This window comes from Engystomops pustulosus, chromosome 4 (genome assembly GCF_040894005.1).
Source record: "Engystomops pustulosus chromosome 4, aEngPut4.maternal, whole genome shotgun sequence".
NCBI classification, from domain to species: domain Eukaryota; kingdom Metazoa; phylum Chordata; class Amphibia; order Anura; family Leptodactylidae; genus Engystomops; species Engystomops pustulosus.
This window is the reverse complement of record NC_092414.1, coordinates 175,046,607-175,069,404: the sequence shown is the minus strand read 5'-3', so window position 1 is coordinate 175,069,404 and position 22,798 is coordinate 175,046,607. Positions and strand designations below refer to the sequence as shown.

The 22,798-nt window shown below is 41.6% G+C and overlaps 1 protein-coding gene across 9 annotated transcripts in view; it reads right to left on the bottom strand.

Annotated features, from left to right (window-relative positions):
* Positions 1–22,798, bottom strand: part of MEF2A (myocyte enhancer factor 2A) — a 103,247-nt gene that overhangs the window by 28,997 nt on the left and 51,452 nt on the right. For all 9 annotated transcript variants that reach the window (XM_072148592.1, XM_072148585.1, XM_072148594.1 and 6 more), the window contains exons 2-3: positions 17,656–17,853; positions 16,102–16,305 (exon numbers count right to left, since the gene is read on the bottom strand). In XM_072148592.1, coding sequence (XP_072004693.1) covers positions 16,102–16,305; positions 17,656–17,709 — 258 coding nt within the window. In that variant the 5' untranslated portion in view covers positions 17,710–17,853. The remainder of the gene's footprint in view (positions 1–16,101; positions 16,306–17,655; positions 17,854–22,798) is intronic.

Below are 22,798 nucleotides of genomic sequence, written 5' to 3'. Positions count from 1 at the left end.
TGAAATACATACAAATTCAACTTAAGAACAAACCTACAGAACCTATCTTGTATGTAACCCCCGGGACTGCCTGTATCTGGCAAGGATAATGAAAACTGCTCCATCATGGATATTAAGAGAGGCTTGAGTTGTGCCCAGGCTGTAATGTGCCTCAAGACACTAAATACTCTGCATATTGCACCTCCTTCATAGCCGTGTATGAAAACATTAACAACCGAGTGATACTGCAGTCACACTCCAATCACTGCCACAAAGGGACACTGATCTAGCCACAGCCTCTTATGGGCCTGTGGTTTCTGTAAATTATAATAAATAATAAACTTTATTTCTATAGTGCCATCATATAAGACATTACAGAGTACAAACAGTGATAGGGAACAATAAGAGGGCGCTGTATGCAAGAGCTTACAGTCTAAGGCTACATTCACACTGCCGTATGGGGGACGTATATACAGCCGGCGTATATACGTCCCCCATAGACGGCAATGGACGCACAGCGCTGTGCGGGAGGGGTAGAGTGCCGCACCGTACTGTAACCGGGAAAAAGATAGGACATGTCCCCTCTTTCCGCAGAATACGGTGCCGTGCCCCATGTTTCTCTATGAAGAGGGGTGGGGTTGAGCGGCGCTCATCCCCTCCTTCTCTCCCCAAGCCGACATGTGCCCACCGTACCTGTTAGTGTGAGGCATAAAAGCCGAGCTTTCATTGGTTAATTACTATGCGCTGCAATCACAGTCTACAGTATATAGGCCTGCAGTATCCAGTGTCAGTGGGGAGATTTATCAGAAGTCTCTTAGAGCATAGCCTCAGAGCTTAGCTTTCATTTTCCCACAGCTGTTTATAAAATTAAAGCTGAGCTCTGATTGGTTTCCATGTGCAACTAGAACAGTCGTACCTCATTTACATCTCTATATCTACCAATGGATGACTTCTGCAGGACCAACATGGAGAAGTGCAGGAACCAGTTTGGATGAAGCAGTGTGTCCATGGGTAAGGTGCAGAGGTCTCACAGCACATAACACAACTCAGTCCCTGTAGGTAGGTACATCCACCTCCACTACACATGTTGTAGTGTAAGCCCAGACGAAGGGCAGTAGTGCTTCCCTGCAGGTTTCCTCCACAGGAGGTTTTTACTGTCCTGAGCGCCGCTGTACACTGTGTGCGAGTGACCCGAGGTAAACACACTTACATTACACATTAGAATAAAATACATTACAATAAAATGTCACATTATTTAACTCACTATACTGTGTTGTGTCTTTTATTTCTAATAATGAATGTAAAAATGCTACATAAAGGGGTCCTATGGGAATAAAGAAATTATCAAAATATTATTTCCATAGAAAAGGCGAATAATAATCCTGCAGCTTGTGTATAGGGATCTGTCTCCCAGCTCCACCACTCGGCCTCCGCTCTCAGCCGCTCTCATGTCGGCAGGTGGGACACGAGGATATTCTTGTGCCCAATGACGTCTGAGCCACAGAAATCAGAGGAGCTGGGAGCAAACTAGAGTAAGTGCCATCACTTATTTATTCCCAGCAAAAAGAAAAGTGTAGCCAATAATAATTCCCCAAAGTGTCTGAGAACTAGGGGAAGGGGTGGACTAAGTGGGAGGGGATTTACGTAGACTGGCGTTAGGTACACCAGTCTTAAAATTCCCCCCGCCGGCGGTCCTGTTCTTATATTTACTAAGAGGTTCTGGCCTCTTGGCGACTATGGCCACAAACTCTGCCAGTTCCGATCGGGAGACCAGATCAGAACAGAAAACGGTCAGGGAAGCCATAGTACATTTGGGCTAGTGTGTGAGCACTAGGGAAGGGGGTGGACTGAGTGTGAGAGCACTCTAGGGAATGGTTTTAGTGGAGGGATAAGGGGCATGATTTTGGGTCATAAAAATTTTCTGTGATATGTTCCACATTTTGTGTTTTATTTTTCCTAAAGTTGGGGAGTTACGGGTGCACATTATACCTGAGTGGAGCCACTAAGGGGTCAAAGCAAATGGCAAATTTTATGCAGCAACTCTACTGCGCATGAATGTGCAACTTTCCATTAGACTCATCAACACGTTTTTCCACAGATCCATAGAGTTTATAGAAAACTCAGAGCGGCCCTATTCCTGCCTGTGTATGGGGATGTGTCCAAGAACAGCCCATGTTCACGTGCAGGTAGACCAAGTAGAAGTGTTTTTCAGTTTTCTAAGACCACAGATAGAGATCATATAGAGCCATTTAAACCGCCCTGTGATTTAGTTTCCTAAATTGCTCTGACAGATAGACTTTACAAAATCCCCAATTTTACAGGGGTATTGGGGGTACTCAAGTGTGTCATGAAGCATAATAATGGATAGTTAAGAGAATAGATGATCCCTAATAGTTATTTTAATGGAAGTGTGAGTATTTAACAAAACAGGAAGATTGATAAGTCCGCTTTAAAGGGAACCTGTTAACAGAGACCTAAGTTTCAGTGAAGATAGGTTGTAAAAGCCCATGATACCTGCAGTGCAAATATGACTGTCTTTTCTAAGCACTTGCATTACAATATAATTGCTTGTTATAACTTACCTTGTACCCTGACAGAATCCTCAGTTTAGTCCCAGGGGTTTGGCTTTGGCTTGGACGCATTTAAAAACAACACCAGACTAGTCCAACCCCTGGGACTACACGGAGGATTTTGTCAGGGTGCAAGTTAAGTTATAACACACAATTATATTGTAATGCAAATGCTTGGAGAAAGCAGAAAGGAATATTTGCACTGCAGGTGTGATAGGCTTTTGCAATCCGTCTTTAGTGAAAATGAGGTCCCTGGTGACAGGTTCCCTTTAACCGATCTGATTTTAATAGCCATCTAAACCAATTATAACCAAGATCACATATTTAGTCATATAGGAGTTTATGATTCTGGTGTTAAAGCAGTCGCCACCAATGCTTGTGATGTACCTCTCAGGTTCTGCCATTGTTCCATGTTAGTACCACAACATGTATCCACCTCAATCTATTCTACAGAATCTCTAGACAAGTCTCTTCTATAAACATAGTCCAATACTGATCCGAATCAGAAAAAAAACACCCATTCTTAAGACGTCTGTTGTGATCTTTTACAAAAAGCTTGATACATGAGCATGGCTGTGCACTCTATAGAGGAATAATATTTACTAGAAATTATCAGAGCTGCAAAAGTTGAGAATGAGAAAACATCCACTTGTGACTGTGACAGGAAGGCAGAACTGACGTCAACAGGCCATTTACTGAAGGTAAGTGCTCCTCTTCTGAGCGTTACCAGGAAACTAGCAGGACTCAATGGGTATTCATGTTTCTCTACACGGCCATGTTACCTTGTATGAAGAGACACTGCAATGAATACCTAACCCTTCCCTTGCCACGCACCAGCAAGAAAAAATCTCTCTCCGGTGCCAAGTGTGTCGGAGAAGAGTGGATTAGGAAAAAGATTTCCCTTAGTAGCTAAAACACAGGAGAAATCTTCAATGTGCTCCAGAGAGGAATCTTAGATCCTTACTAGGTAAGAAATCACTTGTACAGACATCAGCAGACTTGTATGACAAATGAAACCCTAAGAGACAAAAGGCCTTCACATCAGTGGTGTCACATGCAATACTGCAGCCTTATGCATAGTATGCTATATAAAAATGAGCTTTCCCATGCTCACATTGGGGGTGATGGCTGGACCCCAGAGATCCAAGGGTTGGTCAGAGGTTAAAAAACATGACTACTTTCTTCCAAAACCAGCCCCACCCCTGACCATGGTTTGTGCGGGTATTGCAGCTCAATTGAATAGTTATGAATGGGGCTTTTTGGGAAAAAAAGTAGCCATATTTTTCAACCTCCGGACAACCACTCTAATGCAAGTTATATTTAGAAGACAGACCTCTTATACCACATATAAAAGGTCTAGAGGGCTGAAATCTTTATCCATACTAGAGGCAGGAACTCTTAAGTCACAGGGCGGAAAACCTCAGTACTATATAAATGTCCTTACAATTACATCTCACTTTTAAAATACTTCCCCACTGCATTAAGGAAAATGAAAACCATCAATGAAGATTTATCAAGCTTCGGATCATCTTCCCAAAAGTTCTTAGGGTCTATGTAATGCAAAAAATAAGTGTTTCCTATGGGTCATTTTAATGTACTCAGTATAAAAATAGGAGTCATGATGTTTCCACCAAATTAGGAAAAATTATTTTATAGAAATTAATAGAAGTCCAAAGCTGGAACGTCAGCAGATAATACTATGGCAGTGATTGGGAAGGACCAATGCCATTTTTTAGGATTTCAGACTCTTGGACTGAAAAAAATTGTCTTGGGCTAAAAAAAAGAAAAATCTAGAACAGTGCCACTCCTGCCCACAGGTTGTGTTTGCTATTGCAGCTTAACCACATTCATTGAAATAAACCAAGTAACAAAGTGAATCTCCAATGCATTCATTGTATGTTCCATTTAATACGAGTCAGCTACCTGCACAAGTGTTATTTCAACATACCTTTATTATTTCTGGCAATTATGTGGTTTTCTTGTATGTATTGCCCATAAAAGGGGTTCAAAGGTTTCTCCAAATGCAGATTCATGGCACAGGCTCTCTACAAGTTAAAAGTTATGAGGGTATTTGGTTTAGAAATAAAGGACGGGACAGAAAAGAATGAAAATGTGGGATCTATGGCCCTGACTGGTTGGTAAAGTGTTTGGAAACCCAGAGAAAGCCTATGTACACACACACACAATGGCGGAGATTTATCATTAGTCCTATGTAGCTTCTTGGCGTATAATTGCCGCAAAGTTTTGCACAAACATTTTTGCACAACTCTAAAGTCACGCAATGGCAGAAAAAATAGGTGGTGGTGTATGTGGGTCCATTGCTACTATAGGGGGAAGGTTTTGCTCAATTTTAGAGTTTTTGCTCAAGTTTATGTTTGAGGTATCTGAGAATTTCCTGTGTAAAAACATCGCAAAAAGGCAGAAATTGAGCAGATGTTAAACATACGTGCGACTGGTGCCGTTTATTCGCGTGGAGCACACACAGCTGATGGGTGGGGGAGGGTGTGTTATTATTAATCTCTTTTAAGCAGTTAAAATATTGTAAGAGTGGTATTCTTTGGAGAATAGGGGGCAGGCCATTATAAAGTGCTTAGGTGCACTTTACTTTGCGTAGGGAGAATGCTATCAATTATCAGTGGGGTAAACAAATAGAGAATTCTAGGAGGTGAATTTTGGAGGTAAATGATGGAACAAATAAAAATGTAAGGGGTGTATAAGGTGGATTCAGCGTCCCCATCCAATAATTTTCTAAAACCCTTAGATAGGAAAGCATTGGCCCAGTGGTAGATTCCATGTAGTCATTGTATAATGGAAAGGTCTTCTTTCTAATATGCTTTTTGCTTTTTTTCATTCTTCCCCCATTTTCAAGATATCAAGAAAGGACACTACGGAGAAAGACTACAGTACACGAAGGTGCCACATCTCCATACTGCAAGCAGATTACTTCCAGGCACAGGCTTACTGAATGTTTAGAGCTGCTGCTCTGTCCTTGCCCTCAAAATGCTCCTTAGGATTACTCAAGACTTTAAAGTATTATCCTTAAACCTGATAAAGGAGAGATCAGCCTGTCTGCAGGGATTGCCCTGTGGAACTCCTGCGCCATGCTTTTTATAGTCCGTCTTCATTGATATCTCTGTGTAGTAGATCCACAGACATGGACTACATACACACTGATGCAATGAGGTCTATTTACCACTCAGGTGCGGTTCTGCCAAGGCATTTAGATGGATCCGATAATTATTATGTCGATACTATCAGATCGTCCGACGTCCCGCACAGATGCCACCCGACTACAGCGCTGGAGTCAGTGTCGTCTTGGTTGCAGTTTTATGGTCAAAGCCAGAAGTGGATCGATAAGGAAGGAGAAGAGAGGCCAAATGACATGTCACTGTATTGGCTGGGAAAAAGACCATGTGACAAATGCATGATCCGTATCCAACAGTTATCTGCACTTACCGCATCAAGATGACCCCCCATTTTGTGCACACTGCAGCATCATACATCATGTCCTGTATCTGAATCAATCAAATCCAAATTTCAATTCAATTCAAGCATTGTTGGTGCCTTCACACGCCAGGCCTCAAAGATCACATGCATTTTTCTGACTTGAGCCGCAACTCTGTCCTTATTATTGACCTATTTCCTTTAAAACAGGGGTCCCCAAACTTTTTACATAGGGGGCCGTTCATTGTCCCTCTCAGACCGTTGGAGGGCCGGATAAATAGCAGTACATATGACCGCATCTGTAATACACTTCCCCCCCCCCTCCCAATTAATTATTTCATATACTGCACCCCCTTGTGAACTATTTTATATATTGGCCCAATGAATTAATTAATTGGGTCAATTAATTATTCATATACTGGGACCCCTCTCCATTAATTATTGAATATGCTGCCCTATTAATTACTAGACTGTCCCTCATAATTAATTATTACCTATACCCCCACCATTAATTATTTCCTATGCTGCCCCTCCACCATTAGTTATTTTATATGCCCCCCACCATTAGTTATTTTATATGTCCCCCCCACTGCACCATTAGTTATTTTATATACCCCCCACCATTAGTTATTTTATATACCCCCCACCATTAGTTATTATTTTTTTAATTTGCCCCCACCATTAGTTATTTTATATGTCCCCCCACCATTAGTTATTTTTTTTTTATTTGCCCCCACCATTAGTTATTTTATTTGCCCCCACCATTAGTTATTTTATATGTCCCACCACCATTAGTTATTTTATATGTCCCACCACCATTAGTTATTTTATATGTCCTCCCACCATTAGTTATTTTATATGTCCCCCCCCACCATAAGTTATTTTATATGTCCCACCACCATTAGTTATTTTATATGTCCCACCACCATTAGTTATTTTATATGTCCTCCCACCATTAGTTATTTTATATGTCCCCCCCCACCATAAGTTATTTTATATGTCCCCCCACCATTAGTTATTTTATATGTCCCACCACCATTAGTTATTTTATATGTCCTCCCACCATTAGTTATTTTATATGTCCCCCCCCACCATAAGTTATTTTATATGTCCCCCCACCATTAGTTATTTTATATGTCCCCCCACCATTAGTTATTTTATATGATGCTCCCATAATGAATTATTTAATATATTAGGGCCCCCCGCTGGCACAATGTTTTTACTGCTGTTTAAAAAAAAAAAATTAAAATCCTATACTCACCTCTGGCTCCCGCGTCTTCTTTCTTCTTGCGGCTGCCGGACAGGAAAAGGTGCGCGGCCGCGTGATGACGTCATCACGCGGCCGCGCATGCAGGTTCAAAGAGCGGTGTGCGCCGGGGTGGTTTTCCGGCCACATCACTCCACCTGCAATAATAGTGCTCGAGCGGCCGTTTCAGCGGCCGTTTATACTGTGACGGGCAGGAGCTTCCTGTCCGGACGGACGGAAGCCCCTGCCTGACTGCTGGAGGGCTGCCGGGGGCTGCATAGAAACGGCCTGCGGGCCGCATGTGGCCCGCGGGCCGTAGTTTGGGGACCCCTGCTTTAAAACGTGCTTCTTGCTTTAGCTTGGAAAGCTGTAGTGACGGTGGAGACGTGGACTACTATAGGGGGAGATTTATCAAAAGTGTCTCAGGTGAAAATGTTCTAGTTGTCCATGGAAACCAATCAGAGATGAGCTTTAATTTTATAAACAGCTGTGGGATAATGAAAGCTGAGCTCTGATTGGTTCCCATGTTCTGAGTTCTGCTCTCAGACACTTCTGATAAATCTCCCAATATGTTTTCGATTGTCTCACCCCAGGGTGGATAGGAGTAATGGGGACAAGAAAGAAGGCCGTTGTATCACTGCCTAGCACCCAAATTTCAAAGACGGCCTAGAAAAGGGGTTTCTATAAATTGCCTACACTTCTATAGCACAGCCCACCTGGCTATTGTAATACCTTTTGGTTTCCATCTTGGCCAGTCAGAATATATTGTTTTATATTTTACAACTTCCGGGAATTTTCCAAGATATCCAAAGTTGTATTGGAAGGCCTGTAAAATGGTCGGACACTGACTTATAGGGGGAGATTTATCATTAGTGTCTGAGAGCAGAACTCTCCATGGCAACCAATCAGAGCTCAGCTTTCATTTTCCCATTGCAGTTTATAAAATTAGAACCAAGCTCTTATTTGTTTCCATAGGCAACTAGAACAGTTTTACCTTAGAAACTTCTGATAAATCTCCAAGATAGGTTAGTTACCGTATATACTTGAGTATAAGCCAAGTTTTTCAGCACAAAAAATCTCTGATCTGCAAGTGGCTGACGTCATGGTGTGTGTGGCAATGCGTGCAGGGACATGGAGCCGGAATGGTGCCGGAATTCTAAGTTTGGGTATTCCTTGGGCAGGGGCTGCTGGCTACATACTGAGGGAAGGGGCTGGCTTTATACTACTGGGAAAGTGGCTAGCTAGCTTTATACTGGGTGGAGGCTGTGACCAATATATTTCCCACCCTAGGCTTGTACTTGAGTCAATAGGTTTTCCCAGTTTTTGTGTTAAAATTCGGTACCTCGGTTTATACTCGGGTTGGCTTATACTTGAGTAGATACGGTATTCAATAGGTGGCAATACAGTGGCAGCTTTGTATGTACTGTCTAAAAGACTGTCTGATCAACTGGCCGTTGAACTTTTTTACAAGTTGAAGCATTTCCAACGTTGACCAAAACTAGGGTTAAGAGTAGAGATGACTGTACCAGACGTTTGCATTTGGGTTTCGGGTTCAGCCTCAGGACCCAGAAATATTTCCAGATTGGCGGCCAAACAGCCAAACCAGAAAATTGATGGCTGATCGTCCCCATGGCCAGCTCCTACGCAGCAAAATACGCGGCTGAACCCGACCGCAAACATCGAGTCCGTTTATCTCTAGTTGAGCACATGCATATACATTTTTAGCTTCTACAGAAAAACATACATCCACTTTTCCTTGTACATCCAGGTTGTTGATCAAAGGCCTCCAGGCTCCATTAAAACATCCAGAATTCAGACTCACTCCAAAGTATTAAACAGTGAAAAAAAAAAAAACTTAAAAAAAAAAAAATACACATTAATTATATGTTATCCGGTTAATAGTCCATCCAACAAAACATCTCCAAAAGCGCATTGACTTTCATCCAACAAAGTGTTTGTAACAGGACAGGACGAGGCCAAGTAACACACTGCAATTTGTCTTCAAGACGTTGCTCTGAAAACCACTGATCTCATTTCTCCTGGCATGGAGGGGTCTTGCCAAATCTCATTAAGCCAAGTATTCAATTGTCATGTAAGGCTGCCAGATGCTTTGCCTCCCTATTTATGAAGCACATGTGCAAAAGATATTAAGCTTCCTGAAACACGGGCGCTTTATAATTTGCTCTAACAGCTTCAATAATATTGATCTGGGTTGTATGATTAAATGAGAGCTGCCAGATCCCAAACTGCAGGATTATGTTTTATTTGGCCACCAGAATCACCAGTTTTTTTTATGGCTCTCGGTATAATCTAATGCATTTCTACAGAAGCTTAAAAACATCTGTGAAAACACTTTGCGAGCGCAGGAATTCGGGGAGAGCCACACGAGGAAGTCTTATGCGAGCGCAGACATCAAATGCTCATTGTGTCAATACCAAGTTTTTACAGGCTCCTGTGTTCGGTCTAAATGAACGTGGGGCAGTGAGGAGCGACGCCACTACAGCCTGTCATCAGCGTCTCACTCACGAAAATATAGGATGTGCCAGATACACACAGTTATTAAACTTTCACTTAAACGCAACCACTTTGTACTATGGATTTTGAGTTTTGGAGAAAGCAAATATAAAAATCCTGTGACATTTCTTAAATTCTAGGTGGGAATAGAGTATTTTTCCAGAAACAAGTAGTACTCCTGTCCTTGGGCTGTGCCTCAGTGTTACCTACTTGAATGGAACTGAGCTGCAATACCAGACAGAGCCATAAGACTGAGTGGAGCTGTTCTCTAAGCTGTTATCTGGCTGTAGGTTTAGAGTAAAGATGAACTAAAATGTTTAAAGAATATATTAATTTTATTTCAGAAATGAATAGAGCAGGTAAGAATAAACTTTTATATAGACTTCATTAGGTAAATCAGATTCTCTGTGTCTTTTGTCTGCTACTTTCTCCTGCAGTGAGCAGTGTATGTGAAATTCTTATGAGCTTCAAATCTGACAGATAAGGCTACTGATTAACATTTTTCATACCTAGAGCATATTCCCTTGAAGATTCATCTCTCTGAGGAGATCAGAGAGATGAATCTAGGGATGGTTTGTAAAGAGTTAAAGGAAATATACCCCCATGTATGCGGTATTCTACAACAAGCACACTTACATGCTGATGAGTGTCCCCTGAAACAGGACATGTTCTTTTGGAGAAATCCAGAATCAGCTCTGTTTGAACTCATAAAATGACAAGTATCCTAAAGGCAAAGCTCATGAGGGACGGCTGGATCAATTTTTTCTGCTGAAAGATTTCTACTTAATGTGGGGGACCCGTTTATGTAATAAATTTATGGAATTTATGGAATATTACATCACCGTCTCATTCAACGAGTTTTCTGTATTTTCATGACTATAAGAATTGTAGATTCACACTCAAGGCATCAAAACTATGAATTAACACATATGGAATTATACACTTAATAAAAAAGTAAAACTAAAATAATGTCTAAAATGTCTTATATTCTAGATTCTTCAAAGTAGCCACCTTTTTCTTTGATTACTGCTTTGCACACTCTTGGTATTCTCTTGTTGAGCTTCAAGAGGTAGTCACCAGAAAAGGTTTTCCCACCACAGGTGCCCTGTCAGGTTTAATAAGTGGGATTTCTTGCCTTATAAATGGGGTTCGGACCATCAGTTGTGTTGTGCAGAAGTCAGGTGGATACACAGCTGATAGTCCTACTGAATAGACTGTTAGAATTTGTATTATCGATAGAAAAAAGCAGCTAGGAAAAACGAGTGACCAAATGAAGGTCAGTCAGTCCGAAAAATTGGGAAAACTTTGAACGTGTCCCCAAGTGCAGTTGCAAAAACCATCAAGTGCTACAAAGAAACTGGCTCACATGAGGACCGCCCCAGGAAAGGAAGACCAAGAGTTACCTCTGCTGCGGGGGATAAGTTCATCCGAGTCACCAGCCTCAGAAATCACACGGTACTAGCAGCTCAGATTAGAGACCAGGTCACTGCCGCGCAGAGGTCTAGCAGCAGACAAATCTCTACAACATCTGGTAAGAGGAGACTGTGTGCAGCAGCCTTCATGGTAACATTGCTGCTAGGAAATCACTGCTAAGGACAGGCAACAAGCGCAAGAGACTTGTTGGTTCCAACCACTCTGTCTTTGTGCGACAGAAAAGGTGAATGAATGGACACTTCATGCCTGGTTCCCACCATGAAGCATTGAGGAGGAGGTGTGATGGTGTGGAGGGGGAGGGGGGCTTTGCTGGTGACACTGTTGGGGTTTATTAAAAATTGAAGGTATACTGCACCAGCATGGTTGCCACAGCATCTTGCAGCGGCTGCTATTCCATCCATTTTGCGTTTAGTTGGACCATCATTTATTTTTCAACAGGACAATGACCCCAAACACACATCCAAACTGTGTAAGGGCTATTGGACCAAGAAGGAGAGTGATTGTGTGCTACACCAGATGACATGGCCTCAACAGTCACCAAACCTGAACCCAATTGAGATGGTTTGGGGTGAGCTGAACCGCAGAGTGAAGGCAAAATGGCCAACAAGTGCTAAACATCTCTGGGATCTCCTTCAAGATTGCTGGAAGACCATTTCAGGTGACTACCTCTTAAAGCTCATCAAGAGAATGCGAAGAGTGTGCAAAACAGTAATCAACGCAAAAGGTGGCTACTTTGAAAAACCATATTTTCAGTGGCTTCACACTTTTTTAAGTATATAATTCCACATGTGTTAATTCATAGTTCTGATGAAGTCAGTGTGAATCTACAATTTTTATCGTTATGAAAATACAGAAAACACAGTACATACCGGTAGACGGCATATACCATATATATATTACAAACACACAGAATATAACATTCCACTTCACTACAGTTCCTGAGGAGATTGAATAGATAATAAACCACTCATAATATAGTCAAGAATTCACTCACAGAAATAATGCCTCCTGAGTAATCCTGAATAAAGGTTTGCCCATTTTTTTAATGTATTTTAAACAAGGCACTAGAAAGAGAAGAGGTTTCAGCCAAGTCATAATCGGAGTGAAGGTTTTATTTTCTAATCTATTCTTTGTGGGTTTTAACCAAAGCATTTACTTTTCTTCCACAATCCAAGCACATGCCAGCGGAATAAAACATTTCCCAATAAAATGGCATTAACACATGGACTACAGGGAAATTAGATTGTAAGCTCCGGCACAGCAGTGTAATAGAATAAAACATTTATATACAAGGCTTATCCCCAAGACTGTCTATTGTCGCTTATATCCACTATATAAATGTAAACCAACCTGCTGCTTCTATGACCGAATTCCAAGCACCATCTCACCATCTTGTCTTTGTTCCGCCCAGATATGCCACAAACCTTAAAATAATACAGTATGCACCCAGGAGAAAAACGCAATGTACAGAGAAATCAGACGTGTGAAAACACAGACAGGTCTGTCTTTCCAAATCAAATGATAGCAATGTATCTGCCATTAATTCATTACTATAAGGCCGGCTGTACAAAGACGTTTCATCCCATAGACACTGCCCCGTATGTTGGGCTGATCCCACGGACTGAACACTTTGCACAGCATGGGAGTCCTTGCATCATACAGGAATACGATGCCTGTTGGCCGAATTGCAGTGCCAAAGCTATAATTACAGTTCGGGCAGCAGGCAGAGTCCTTGCATCATATTTATGAGATCAAACCAACATAGGGGTCATTTTCAAAATTTCGGCAAATCGACTTTAAGGGAAATCAAACTAGCCGTAAACACTTGATGGTGCGTGCCCCTGAAACAGGCTCTATTCTGCATTTACCTATTAATAAAGGACTTCTAAAATATGTTAATGAGACTCCAGAAGAATCGTCAATTTCACGACTTGCAGGACGAACCCCATGAGACAAAAATTCCACTTGAGAAAGGGGTATTTGCTAAACCCCAAAACGTGTTGTGGTCCCTTCGTTTGTCATCTACGTTCAATAAATTGCCCTCTCGGAGTCCTATTCATTGGTGTGCGCCCGTCTATCCCTCGGATTTGTCCGCCTTACTCAAGGTGGTCTGGCACCCCAGGCACGAAGTCTAAGTCGCAGCTGCACCCTCGGTAACCCGCTGATCTAAAATGCATACTAGAGTTGTGCCTAAAGTTGTGCACAACTGCACCAGATGTATATATAATTGTATCCAATTATATATCCGTCACTGTACAATATCACCCTATAAGCGCTTTTCCCCAATCTCTCTTTGTGCTCATCTCTTGACAAGGAAGTTTTTGACATTACACAGGAATTATAGAACATTAAATGAATCCCTCCCGTTATATTATTTGCAATAGCACCTTGTTTTTCAAAAATGAATCTAAATTGCTGTAATCAGTAAAAGTAGCATTATTATTCAGGAATAATTCTGTATTTCTATAGCAACATCCTATTTTTCAGTGCTTTATAAATCATGGGGTGCTTATAGAGACAATTTCAGAGCTTCAGACTTAGGACCTTGCTGACAAATGCTTAAAATCTGAAAAACACACGGGGAAAAGAAATGCATGGCAATAGAAGGGAGACCAAAAAATAAGAAAATTTGCAAACAGCACTAATGTCACGGCATTTTTAACATGCCCAGTAAAACGTCCAGAAAACGTAATATGTGTAAAGAAAGTGTATGACTCCAGGTGCAGGAAACCAACAGCCTGAACTAGAAGTAAAGAATTGGAGCAGAGAAAGAAATATGATCAATTCAGCTTCCAAATGGATTGTACAGTATATCCAAAGCCACGTGTAAGAGTATCAAGACCCGCATCAATATAGCGCATTACTAAGGCCTCACGTATCACCATGTACAGAAGTAACGCCACTGGAAATACATATCAAGGAGAACAATAAAGCTCATACATACAGCGCTCTGAGTTTATGTTCTAGTTTCTATTGCTCAGGCAATGCAAAATAAGAGCTGTGGTTGTATCACATGTGACCACAATTCCAACAGATGTGCTTTATACTGTAGTTTCCATACTTATATTATAGAGAATTTCACCCAAAGATAAAAAAAAAAAATCACATTTTTGCTCAGAGAATTGTTGAGTTGGTAAAATATCTTAGTTGGCAGTCAGCTGCCCCCTTTCTATCCAGCCACCCAAAAGAAATATTAAGCCTTATGCACATGAACATTGCTAGTCTGTAAACTATTAATTCAACAGGTAGCACCCAGACCAGGCCATGTGTGATAGCCAAAAACATCAGAGCAGGTTCTATCCTTACAGCAGTTTACATGTAGCATTCATCTGCTCTAGTCTGAGTGACCCAGAATCTGTGGCCAGCTCATGGCTACCATTGACTCCCATTATGCACGGGCACAGTGTGGTGAGTACATGACCGAGCCATGGTACGATTTATAGAGATGGCCTTTTTCTGGCAAAATTTGCGGCACAGCCACTCCGTTCCAATGGAAATGGGTGAGGTGAGGAACCTTAGGCTGCGTTGACACAGTGTTTTAAAAAGCATTTAAAATGCAATTCAAAAAGGTAACAAAAACTCTTAAGAAAAGCCTCATGTGAACACGACCTTTGCGTGTAAGATTACATGAGCCTTTAATAGGGAGGTAGAAAACCACAGTCCAGCAGGTCTGACCCTCCATATAGGTCTATTCAGCTAACCAACATTCACCTAATGTGTAAGGGTCTTCCAAAATTAGCCAGCAGTCACATAGACCAGGATTAGAGTAGAGCTTAAAGGGCATCTACCACCAGTGTGAAGGGTTGTATGCAAATGAGCCGAGGGGCTCTAGGCTCCATAGGTGTTAATGGAGACTGGAGCCCCTCACACTCACTTGCATACAATCCTTCATCCTGGTGGTAGATGGCCTTTAAAGAAACTTACCATAAGGAATCTACTATCAGAAGTAGATCTGCCTGTGCCCTAATCTGTTATTTAATAATCTTGGAACATAACCTAAAGTGTTAAAAACTTTATTTTAGTAATATGTAAATTAAGAGCAGATTTCAGGAGCAAAACTCCCAGGAAGACATGGCTACCTAGCTTTCACAAGTAGGATCTATTTTTTTTTATCAAACGGTCTCCACCAGAATTCTGCTGTGCGCCACATTTATTGAGGGTTTTAGACCATTTTTAGGCAGTTTTCGGACTTGATTTAAAAAAAAAAAAAAAAAAAGCGTGGCATAGTCCATGCGCCAGAAAATGGAGTCTGTGCGCCAAAAAAGTTCTGACATAAGCTAGAACAAATAACTGTTCGACGCCACAGACCTAAAGTACTCCAGATAGATCACACCGGATGATGTATCTGGTGCGGAGCCTACTCTGCACTGGTCCATTCACTGACACTTTATTAAATCTCCAACAATGTCTGTGTCTGGAATAACGTAGGAAAGCTTTCTGGTCTCCGTTGGCATAGAACGGCATTTGGATACATTTAACATAAATGACAGGATCTTTTTCCAGCGGATATGCCAAACATAGGGGTCTAATGTGATGTGGGGAGAGGCTACCAGTTACTGACCGCACCATCTTTTGCATCAATGTCAGAAAAACCCTCAAAACAACTTCTCTATTTTAATAGCGGCTTAAACTTTTATAGACACATATGTAGGAAGTCAACTAGTGAAAACCACAGCATATGACTGGGCGAACCCAATGCCTATGACCCGATAGCAATCCACATTGCTTCCCAATGCTGTATACTAACAAACAGACTCCAGCAAAGATCAGAATTACAGCAAAGGGCAACCTTGTAGGTTCCCGCACTACGTTGTAACTGGGCATCATGCAAGTTAGTCCTGTCCTTAATCCGCTTACAATGCGAGAAGGTTGTGCACTTCTAAATCTATGTAGACACACAGGTTTTGCTCTTACCTCCACAATGTCGGAGTTGGTTCTGCTCTCGTGAGGTTCGTTGTATTCCGTGTACTTGAGAAGGACTTTATCCATGTCGGTGCTCGCGTACTGGAACAGTTTGTTAGAGCCATTGAAAATAATCAGTGCAATTTCACAGTCACATAATACACTGAGCTCATAGGCTTTCTTCATTAACCCAAATTTCCTCTTGGTAAATGTGACCTGTAGACAGAAAATTTATATAAAAAAAAAAAAAAAATATGCAAATTAAAATTATACACACACTAAAAAGGTATTATAAAAGATCTACTTTTCTTGTTATTGGACACAATCATTTGCCTTGGTTAATGTAAGGTTTGGTGTAGACAGTAAGAATAAGTTTCTAGCGTGTTCACCAAATAAATCTATAGGGTTCCAATTACCTGAAGGAGCATCTTTATGGTCAATATAGGTCATTACATGCAAAACTGATAAGGAAAAGTGCAGTTGACTATGCTATTGAATAAGACAATATAGAGTTAAAATATGTACAGTAACTATTACCATTAAGGGACTGGCCCACCAGAGAATCCTCCGGTGGGCCAGTATTTAACCCATTACTTGACTGAACCCAATTTGGAAATTACTAGGGTCTATACAGGCAGTCCACGGTTTACATACAAGATAGGTTCAGTAGGTCTCTTCTTAAGTTGAATTTGTATGCAAGTTGGAATTGTATATTTTAGAATTGTAACTCCAGACACATTTTTTGTGGTCTCGGTAAAAATTTTGGTTTGTCATAAGAACCAGGATTAACAATAAATCTTAATTGCAGACACCTTAAATAACGGTTATAGCTGTTTATTGTAGCCTAGGGCTAAAGTACAGTTTATTACCAATTACCAGAGGTCTGTTTGTAACTAGGGGTCATCTGTAAGTCGGGTGTTCTTAAGTAGGGGACCGCCTCTAATTGTCTTTGTAATATTCTTATGTTCATTATCCATGGCCTCCTTCCTTCCTTATTGTAATGAGTCTGTGCTGTAGCTTCACAGGCTGTTACAATGAGCAGAGCAGGTTTCCCCTCCCCCTCCAGCACTCCATGCTGCCGTAAAATTATACTGGCAAGCGGTGAGGTGAGATTTCATTTTTACAGTCAATCTGCAGCACTGAGGGGCTCTGGAAACATCCCAAGAGCCCTTCAGGGTCATTAGCATAATTATAAAAGTTGATTTTAGAAGGAAGGAGATCATGGATAACAAAAATAAGAAGATTACCACAGTCACTGTGCCTGTCTCTGGTTTATCATGAAGTATTTTGAAGGTAGATTTTCTTTAAAGGTTCCCCTTTAGGCCCTACAATACAGACACATGCAGAGTGCGGCCGATATATGCGGTCAGCACTTTTACTCCACACCCTGGAAGTGATTAAAGATGCAGATATGACATTTATATAAATTGTAGATGAATAGTCAAAGATTCTTGGGTTAAGGTCACCGAAATCTAGTAATTTTTGGAGAAAATGTGTGTAAAACTCTGCAGCCATATAGCATCAGAAAGCCCAAAACACAACAACTTCTCCTTTGCAGTTCAGTACCTGTCGGTTCCGTTCATCCATTATCCGCGTGATCTGTATTTTCTTCCTCCCCATTGTCACTTTCTTTCCTTTTTACAATCCACAATAAACGTTATAATCCAAAAAAGGTGGCCGTCCCCAGAATCCTAGCGCATGGTCAGCAGCTTTCCGTAATTGCTTTCTTTTGCAGCCCAAGGCTTCAATTTCTTAGCCAAAAACCTAGAAGAGAGATTTGGGAAATTGAAATTAAATAAGATTTTTTTTTTTGCAGAGTTGAAGGTTGCAAAAATAACAACTAGTAAAAAAAAAAAAAAAAAAAAAAAAACACCAAACACACACAGATATATTCATAAAGCTTGGGAATAAAACAGCAGGCGGAGAGGTTACACAAGTAAAGGCAATTACAAGTCGAATGAAAGAGAACAGAACGGTTTCTAAAAATGTAAGGACTAAAACAATGGATGTAACATAAAACATGTAGATTTATCCATAAAAACACAAATAAATTAAACGCTGCAATAGATCCTGCTGTTTATTGCCACGTTCAAGAAATTAAAGGGGTGAGGAAAAAAGAAAAAAACCATAAAAAGTTATACTATAATAAAGGATTTGTATCGCATACATCTTGATGGGCGCAGTAAGAGATCGCAGTGACCGGAGAAGAGATACAATGATAGAACGGTGACCTATATTCTCCCCGCGTCTGTGACAGTCATCAATCGGCACGTTAGTGAAAGCTGTGCATCAGATGATCTCCACATCTGGGCCTATTCACAGCTGGTGGTACCCAAATCTAGCACCCCCCTCCCCTCCATAGTAGGCGGATGCTCTAAGGTAGCCCCAAAGTTGAGGCAGGAAGGGCTCATCAGTTCATTTGCATGCCGCTGCCTAGAATTATTTATCATGCAAAGTGTGTGATGTTTCACAGACTGTAAGCAGATGTAAAACTGCGGGAGACATGTGGACAATGTCTGGTGAGAATTTATTCTTAACCATTTCAGTCCAAGACGAGAAGAAAGAACATAATACCAAATCCAACCCAAAAACCACGTATAGAAAGGCGCCACCTGCTTGTCTTTGAGTGGAATTTGTACCCCTTGGGGTAATATATTATTATCGCCGTAATAAAATAGAAACCGCGACTCTTTCCCTATATGGACAACAGCTTGTCCTGAACATGGTTCAAAACCAAGTCTTAAAAGCTTCTGTGAAATGACAGCAAGCAGGGATCTTGAAACCCTCCATCCCAGGTGTAAAGACTGTCTAGTCTTAATGTACAATAAACCCCATTAAGTACCAACAATTGCTTTACCACTCTAGATAAGACCAGTAACTATTAGTATTCCAGAAGTAAAGGCATCTTCACTTGTAGCGTAATGGCTGCAGGATTTACCCCAGAGCCAATTCCGCAGCCATTACCCCTGCATAAGAAACCGGGCTATAATGAGGGGATAAGGGATTGAATTAGAGGGTCTTTCCCACCAAACAAGTTAGGCCCTATCCACGGAGGTGGAGGTCTTGGTGATGAGACCCCCAGAGATCACGAGAACGGGGGTTCCGAGGTAACTCTCTCGTTGCTCCCCGAGATGAGTGGAGCAGACGGCCGCACATGTCTGTTCTGCTCCATTCATCTCTATGGAGCCGACTGGAGATTGTCGACCCCCACAGATCACGAGGATGATGTTTTGTGGGAAAACCCCCTTAAATCCCATAACCTACACTGCTCTGTAATTCCTCCTGCAATAAATAGACAACAGGATGTTATAATTCTCATAATCAAAGATTTGCATCCTCATATTACCCAACAATAGGAGCGCCGATTGGACAGTATAGGAAAGTGTAAGGACTCACATCCTCATCTCCCAAACGGTCAAATTATACACACATTTCAAGGAGGAATAAAAGAGGAACAATGCTATAGTAACGCTGCTATAGTAAATATATAATTACTTAATATATAAACGATTATATATTATGAAGAATAGATTTCCTATGACACGTGCAGAGAGCCGACAGTAAAATCAGACAGATACAGACTGTACAGAGTTAACGGTACCTATGTGGAGTTTAGCTTTGACACCCCCCCCCCCTCAGTATGTTCCCAGGGGATAAGAAGATAAATGAGATGATCGCTACTCTGAAAATGTGTTGCCTATAGAAACCAGATGACTTGTAATGCAGATTATGAAGGCGATTCTGTATTTTTCCTATGTGGTTAACAAGATTAAGACGTCGTCCTGAGCGAATACTACGGCAGATCTTATAAGGCAGAAACAACAATGGACGACCACAATATGACTGCGGCGGACAGGCTGCAGATTATCTGCGCCATATCTGTATGGATATCGCTTCTTGTCAAATTCCAAAGCCTCGCTGAGAAATTGTCAAGGTTTCTCCTCACAGCCATGCCAGTTTTCACACATCCGCTAACAAGCCAATTAACAAGACACAGATTTGTTGCTGACGAAACCCCCATTGAAATGGAGAAATCTTTGAAGCGCTGGATGACTTTAGCGAGCGCATGATAAGGGGGAAGGTATAACACCTCGCTTCATAGCACGTCACTCGCTATGGAGATCTAGGCCGAATTTATTACACGTGGCAAGATTATGCCTACTGGAGCACCAGGTACCTTATAGGATGTGACCATTCATGTCCAGGGGGGAGTGTCTGGCATAAAATGGGTAACATTTAAAGGGAACCGGGCATCAGATTTTACCCTAGCACCCTCCAGCACTCCCTCAACTTTTAACCTATAAAATCAGGTCCTCCAAAGACGTGTGTAAATAAGCAGAGAACAGTCATATTTGCCTGAGAGGAGTCAAGTCTATCATTGCGGGTGGAGTGCCACTACAGATGCGCCTATATTTGGGTATATGGCAGATGGAAACACAACTTTGGTTTTCATATTAAAGATAAGAATCTCATCTTTCAGATCACATCAAGCTTGTGGTTCTGTGAGCTACAGAATCAGATACCGTTAAAGAGAACCCATCAGGCAAATTAACCCCTTAAACTAAATATATTTACATAAACTGCTATCAGAAAGCATTGCCTCTATCCCTTCATTGTCCCTCTACATGCCTGTAAACCTAAGCAATGAGGTCCTAAAGCTGTATGCAAATGACCTGTGAGATGTCCAATGAGTCATTATCATATTCAAGCTGTCCAGCTTATTCATGGGAGTGGGAGGTGCAGCCACACCCCCAGTGCTTGACTGACAGCCTGTGTAATGGTGTGAGGTATAATGGTGTAATGGCTCCTCCATGTCCTTCCTGTTGCTGGCGCCCCCTGCAGCCTGTGTGTGTATGAAATTCTCCCATACACATGACTGACAGCCTGTATAATGGTGTAATGTCTCCTGCATGTGCTTCCTGGTGCTGGCGCCCCCTGCAGCCTGTGTGTGTATGAGATACTCGTATACACATGACTGACAGTCTGTATAATGGTGTGATGTCTGTGTCTCACACATGTGTAATAGGAGGAGAATAGGTCAGAAGATAAAAGCACAGACACTAGCAATGCTTTACTATACATTACACACAGACATGAGCAGGGGGAGGAGAGGGGAGGGGTAACATGGGTGACATCACTGCCTCTGACCATGTGATCAGCCTCATTTACATAATAAAGAAAAGATGATTTTATAATGATTAATGTATGAATTGACTAGATAAAAGGCTGGGATGGATCCTTGTAAGCTGTTCCAACAGGTAGAGGTGACAGAAACAGTCGAGATTTCACATAAAAGAGGGAATTCTAGAAAGGACATTTCATCCCTTACCCGAGGGGGCTGTTAGTTTAGTGGGGTAAAAGCTGGTGACAGGTTCTTTTTAATGAGTGGCCATTAAAAGATCACTTTTTTCCTAATAATTCCTTTCCTATAAACTTCATCCTATACCCCTTGAGGGATCTGATGCGGCTTTACACTCCTTTAAAAGAGAAAAAAATGCACCGGAAAAACTTTATGCTGTATAAATATAAAATCATGTCAGTCAGTGGGGAGTATACAACGCTATAAGTAATAAACAGCATAGCCAAGGGAAAAACCACACCAAAAAAAAAAAAAAAAAACCGAACAAACTTATAAAATGATCAGCATTTTCAATTACTTGATGCCATTGTGCCCCAAATGACAGGCAAAACTTCCAGTTGGCAATTACCGTAAGCTCTTTTATAATATTGTGCATATTGCCCATCTAAAAAATGTTGCCTGCTTCTCTTCGTCCGAAGTATATCTGCCCCATTGTGCTGGAGTTCACAGAAAGTGCATTGTCCGGTGATAATGCCACGATTCACTAAGATCGTGCGCCCGATATCCTGCATGTGTCGCTCAGATCCAACACCTTCTTCTTCCTGGTGCATGTAAGTGCCGGTACATTTTCTTGCGACACAGTTTGAAAGTTAAATCCCACGCTCAGTCCGAATCAGTTGGATTGTCCAACGGTACGCCCCCACCCCCCAATTTATGTCGCTTGGAAGCCGTTCGCTTGCAAAAATCGTTCGCTTGCAACACAATCCCAGCGCAGACACCGGTTATACCTGTAATACCTGTCAAAGCCACGCAATTCCCGAAAAAGACAGTCTAACAAAAGTGCGATCTGTGACCCTTAGTAAATGAGCCCCAAAGTTTTGGTTTTCGTTACACCCCCTACATAGCTACAGACATAAGGAAGACATTACAAATGTTGCAACACTAATTAATCGCAAATTCCAGACACTTCCTCCCCTGCCATTTTGTCGGTTGTACCCCCATGTGGGCTACTGCTCCCTTCACCATTTAAGTAGTACTACGAGTACGTGGCTACCGCCATTAATGCCACAGGGACGAGAGCAGTAGTGGGCACGTGCGACCAGCCGCTCTATTCATTAGAATTTACCATGGCCTGCAGTTTTCATGATCCATGGAGGTCCCATCACTTATCAGGGAGTTTTCCTCTATCCGGTGGATAGGACATCACTTTGGATTTTGTCTCATTTGGCAAGTTGGTTTTTATTGTGCCTTCAAGGATGTGTGGCATCCATGCAAAAACCAAAAACACCTGTACAAAAAAGGATAGGTAATAAATCTGCCCAATAATCCCCAGGCAGTCTCCTTCCCTGCCCTACAGCTGTCGCTGATATACAGCTATTATCTATACAGGACTATAATAGTTATATAATA